At 37.0% G+C, this 6,102-nt stretch overlaps 1 protein-coding gene across 1 annotated transcript; it reads left to right on the top strand.

Moving 5' to 3' along the window:
* Positions 1-4,878: 4,878 nt before the first annotated feature.
* On the top strand, positions 4,879-5,649 carry LOC137740701 (secreted RxLR effector protein 161-like). The gene has a single exon (XM_068480532.1). The coding sequence runs from the start codon at positions 4,879-4,881 to the stop codon at positions 5,647-5,649; it is 771 nt and encodes a 256-aa protein (XP_068336633.1).
* Positions 5,650-6,102: the final 453 nt, after the last annotated feature.

Consider the following 6,102-nt stretch of genomic DNA (forward strand, 5'->3'; position numbering starts at 1 on the left):
ATGTCGATTACCCAGCTAACATTCTCACCAAGGGACTATACAAGTATTACTTGTTCTTATTCGGTCCGAAATTGTCTCTTCCCGGTTGTCGCTGGGGAGAATACCCTCTTAGTTAGGATTCGTTGTTACGCAAGTATTTGTAAACTAATTGCATTCTGTTTCTTTCTCTTCAAGGAACGTGTTTCCTGATGCCCCAGAAGCTTTTGGTGTACATATCATGTACATTAATTGTCGGTTTGATAACCATTTATGTGTTTAATCTTTTAAAGTATGTCCTGTAAATACTTTTAAAAACATAAAATAGAAACAAAAAAAAATCAGTAAACTGAAATTCAGAATTTTTAAAACTTTAAAAAGCGTAGCTTTCGCATTTTGGTTTTTAGTATTTAAAATAATTGCCAAATATGTTTTTAGTTTTCAATTTAAAAAAGAAGTGAAAATAAAAATGGAAACAAATTGGTTATCAAATGAACTCTTAAACGTATAAACTCTAGCCAAACACATACGTGTTATAATATAAAAGAATGAGTGAGACTATCACGCTCAAGCTTTCAAATGCGACTTCAACACCAAAATATAGCTGAGGAATGTGAATTGAAGTATTAGAGGAGTCGGTTGTGGCTGTTGGATACCTAATTGGACTTGACTAACATTATAAGTATATAAATCTATGTTGCCAATATGTTACAAACTGACTAAAGAGTTGTAAGCGTGTAAAACTACTTCCTAAAAGTAAGGATACGTGGATAACATGCAGCAAATGCTTATCCATTGCTTGGTGAAAACTGCCAACAACTGCAGTAACTGATTTCCACGATAGATGGAAATCAGATGAAATATGTGTATATATAATCCAATTCCCTACTTGTGAAGTTTTGTTCTGAGATTATAGGGTTCTATCACCTTTGGAACATAAGGTCTTAAACAAGTAGAAGAATTGCATTTCAACAAAGAAGGATGACTGCTCCAGGTATCGTATATAAATTGCATGAATGTAATCTGGGATACTTGTTATACAACAAGTTTATATTTATATCAGTTTCCAACATTTGGTATCAGAGCCAAAGAACAAGTCCCAGATTCGTTTTACTGCTTTATTATTATGATAAATGTATGATGATATATTTGAAATGTATTTTATATATCTCTCGAGTAGTGCAGTACTTGATGTACTCCTGATATTCATCAAAGTGAATATTGTTATTGTATTTCGTGGCTATTAAGGGGTCTTAAAAGATTCATAGCATGTTCATATATTTCTCAAAAGGGAAATATATATAAATTGCATGAAGGTTAATAAATTGTATGAATCATTCCCTATAAAAGTTTGCAATTGTCTAGTCCAAAGACTTGATGTATCATTGCGATTGTGGAATATTATGGCCAATATATGCAATATGGAAGGCAGTTTATGATTTTCACTCAAAAGTGCGATGTAAACTTGCAGCAGTAACTGCATAATCTATTTGTAACTAACATTTCTATGACTGCTCCAGCGAATTCGTCTGCTCTCAGTCTCTCATCTGTCGAACCATTAAGTGGTGGCAATTTCAAGAAATGGAAGCAAGATATAGAGATCTTGCTGGGACTAATGGATCTTGATCTTGCACTTCGTGAGGATGAACCTGCTGCACTGACAGATGCCTCAACTGTAGAAGAAAGGCACAAGCATGAGAAATGGGAGAAGGCTAACAGGATGTCACTAATGGTTATGAAAAGAACCATGAGCGATACTGTTAGAGGTGGTGTTACTGGAAGTGATAAGGCGAGAGATTTTCTTGATGCCATTGGAGCAAAATTCAAGGAATCTAAGAAGGCTGAAATGGGAGAATTGATGACAACACTTACATCTCTGAAGTTTGATGAAGGAAAGGGTGTTAGAGAGCATATTCTGAAGTTGGTGAATACTGCAGCCAAACTGAAGGACTTGGACGTTCCAGTTGATGAGGCTTTTGTGGTCCACATGGCACTAACTTCTCTGCCTTCGTGTTATGATTAGTTGAAGGTTACTTACAGTACTCAGAAAGAGAAATTGTCCATGGATGAACTGATTTCAATTGCTGCTCAAGAAGAATGCAGGCTTAGGCGCAATGTCAATCATGCTGCAGTAAACTTTGTGCATGCTGACAAAGGGAAGAAACCATTTTTTCATTCTGGTAAGGCTCCTAAAAACTGACCTCCAATAATAGTGCTATCATGACTGCATCCTCCTCCAAAGGACCTGAGAATTATAAGGATATAATGGACAACATAAGGTGCTATTTTTGCAAACGAACTGGTCACATGAAAAGGGATTGTGAGAAACTCAAAGATCTGAAAACTAAGAAAGGTATTTTAGTCAAAATCTTTGTGTGTTTTGAATCTAATCTTGTTGAAGTCCCTCCAAATTCTTGGTGGTTTGACACTGGTTGTTCGGTTCATATCACCAATTCGTTGCAGGGTTTCACAAGAAGAGGTACAACAACAAGAAATGAAGTATTTCAAGTCTATGTTGGCAATGGGAATAAAGTGGTTGTGGAAGCAATAGGCGACCTCAAGCTCAAGTTGTCTAGTGGCTTTGTTTTAGATTTAGTTGATGTTTTATATGTACCTTCACTTAGAAGGAATTTACTTTCAGTTTCGAAACTTGTAAAAACTAGCTTTGCTTTCGATGGAGACAATGAAAGTGTCAGGATTTACATGAAGAATAATCCAAGAGTTGTGCTTGGAGTCTGTTTTCTAGTTAATGAATTATGGCAAGTGCTTTGTTCGGTTTGCAATGAAAGTATTTGTTTTAATACTGAATCATTTACATCAACTAAAAGACTTGTTTTGAATGAAAAATCTTCCATGCTTTGGAATAGGAGATTAGGGCACATATCCAAAGCACGAATGGATCGCATGATTAAGGATAAAATTTTGCCTGCTTTGGATTTCTCAAATTTCGAAAACTGCATTGAGTGTTTTAAGGGGAAGATGACTAAAACTACGAAAAAGACTTCAGTTCGAAGTCAAAAACTATTAGAGATTATTCACTCTGATGTTTGTGGACCTTTCCCAACTAAAACAATATGTGGAAACATTTATTTCGTGACTTTTATTGACGATTATTCAAGGTTTTCATACCTATATTTGATCTCAGAAAAATCTTCAGTGTTGAATTGTTTCAAATTATTTAAAACTGAAGTAGAAAAATAGTTGGAGTTGTCCATTAAAATTCTAAGGTCCGATAGGGGAGGTGAATACTATGGCAGGTACACTGAGGCAGGTCAATCTAAGGGGCCTTTGGCTCTATACTTGGAGGAGTGTGGTATTCAAGCACAGTACACTACCCCAGGCACGCCACAACAAAATGGCGTGGCTGAACGGAGAAATAGAACTCTGATTGAAATGGTAAGAAGCATGATGAGTTGTTCAACACTTCCACAGTTTTTATGGGGTGAAGCCGTGAAAATGTCGAACTACATACTGAACCGAGTTCCAAGCAAATCAGTTTGCAAAACTCCTTTTGAATTATGGGCAGGGAGAAAGCCAAGTTTGAATCACATGCATGTTTGGGGTTGTAATGCGGAAGCTAGGATGTATAACCCTACTGAGAAGAAATTGGATTCAAGGACAGTTTCATGTCACTTCGTGGGGTTTCCTAATAAATCAAAAGGTTATAGATTTTATGCGTCAAATCTCCCAAACAGAATTTTTGAAACTAATGCTGCCAAGTTTATTGAAGAAACGGAAGCATCGAGTAATTTTCAGGCAGCAATAGTTTTGGAATTTGAAGAGCAAGGTGATATATGTGAGGGCAAAAGCTACGGGGAGTTTATTGTTTCACAGCCATCTGTGGTGGAATTTCAAGTTGAAGATTTTAATTTGCAAAGTAGTATACCCATTGCAAACGTTGACTCATCCATTACAAATGTTAATGCAACCTCAACTCCATCGCATGCATCAACTAGCCAACCAATGCAAGTATCTGTGAATGAAAGAAGGGTGATGCCGCAAAGAGTTAGGAGGTCAGCAATACCTAATGATTATTTTGTGTACCTTGAAGAAGTGGAACTAAATGAAGGCATATCAGATGATCTTGTTACTTATCAAGAAGCTATGAGTAGTTTGCAATCTGAATTGTGGCAGGAAGCAATGAGTGATGAACTGAAATCCATGCAAACAAACAACGTTTGGACTTTAGTTCATGCACCAGATGATATCAAGGTAGTGGGGTGTAAATGGGTGTTTAAAACTAAAAAGGATTTGACTGGAAGAATTGAAAGGCACAAAGCCAGGCTGGTGGCTAAGGGCTATACACAAACTGAGGGAGTAGACTACTCAGAAACGTTTTCTCCGGTATCGACTAAAGATTCACTTCGGATTGTGTTCGCTCTTGTGGCTCATTACAACCTTGAACTGCACCAGATGGATGTAAAGACAGCCTTCTTGAATGGTGATTTGGAGGAAGATATTTATATGGAACAACCTGTTGGTTTCATTAAAGAAGGCGAGGAGAACATGGTTTGTAAGTTGAACAAATCGTTGTACGGTCTAAAACAAGCCTCGAGACAATGGTTCTTGAAATTTGATGAAAAGGTAACTTCTTTTGGGTTTTGTGAGAATAAGATTGATGATTGTATTTATCTCAAGGTCATTGGATCAAGATTCATTTTGCTTGTGCCTTATGTAGATGATATTCTCTTGGCAAGCAATGATCTTAATCTTGTGCTTGAAACTAAGAGATTATTGTCTAAGACCTTTGAGATGAAGGATATGGGAAATGCATCATATGTGCTTGGTATAGAGATCAAAAGAGATAGGGCTTGAGGTTTGTTGGGACTTTCACAAAAGTCGTACATTGAAAAAGTGTTGCACAAATTCAATATGCAAACTTGTGCTAATGGAGAAGTACCAATGGGAAAGGGAGACAGGTTGAATAAGTCTCAATGTTCGAGGAATGAAATTGAGAGACAAAGCATGGTCAATAAGCCTTATGCGTCTCTAGTAGGCAGCTTGATGTATGCACAGGTCTGCACTAGACCTGATTTGGCATTTTCCATTAGTGTGTTGGGAAGATATCAGTCGAACCCCGGTGAACAACATTGGGTTGCAGCCAAGAAAGTGTTAAGATACTTGCAAAGGACAAAATCCTTTATGTTGGTTTACAAGAAAGTAGAGAACTTGGAACTAGTTGGCTACACAGATGCTGACTTTGCAGGTTGTGTGGATGACAGAAGATCCACGAGTGGCTACTTGTTTTTCTTGGCAGGAGCAGCTGTATCATGGAAAAGTGCTCAACAAAAGGCGTTAGCCACATCAACTATGGAGGCCGAGTTCATAGCATGTTTTGAAGCTACCAAGAGAGGTTTGTGGTTAAGAAATTTAATCAGCTGCATGGCTATTGTTGATTCAATTTCGAGACCACTAACCATATACTGCGATAACAAAGCTGCAGTATTTTTCTCTAAGAATAACAAGAAGTCTGAGGCAACAAGGTTGATGGACATCAAATATCTATCAGTGAAAGAACATGTGAGAAAGGGTGAAATCACGATTGAGCATATTGAAACAAATTCAATGATAGCTGACCCTTTGACTAAGGCATTGGCAGTAGGAGTATTCAAGGATCATGTCTCTAAGATGGGAGTGCTTGAATCTCTAGAATCTGCTGAAGTGTGGGAGTGAGAAAAACTTGATGTAAGTCACATGTATATTTCAAATATGGCTTCGAATGTTATTTATGTTGTTCACTATCAAGACCTACTGAATCATATGCGCTTGTTGAGCCTATTGGTTGTCTGAGTTGCTGACTGTATGCATGTATATGTGTATTCTAGTGTCTTGATGATTGGACATGAATAATTCGAGGGATGCAATTCAATGAATGCATCAGGAACGTCCAAAGTTGATCCATGAAATGACTGTTTTGAATGAATGAAGGAATATAAATTCATTGAAAAGTCTAAAGTTTCTTTCTACATATTAGTTTTAAGTATTTGTGGTTTCAGGGTGCTTGTGTTGTCTATAAACACATGATTTTCTGGAGTTCAAATATTTAAATTAATTATAGTAGTTGAAAGGAAGTTAGTATGCGTGAAACTTGATGTGATCACATGAGGTATCAGTGTTGTGAAAGGG

The sequence above is a fragment of the Pyrus communis genome, chromosome 7, assembly GCF_963583255.1.
Source record: "Pyrus communis chromosome 7, drPyrComm1.1, whole genome shotgun sequence".
NCBI lineage: Eukaryota > Viridiplantae > Streptophyta > Magnoliopsida > Rosales > Rosaceae > Pyrus > Pyrus communis.

Coding starts and splice junctions, on each gene's coding strand:
- LOC137740701 (XM_068480532.1), top strand. CDS start 4,879: ATGGGAAAGGGAGACAGGTTGAATAAGTCTCAATGTTCGAGGAATGAA.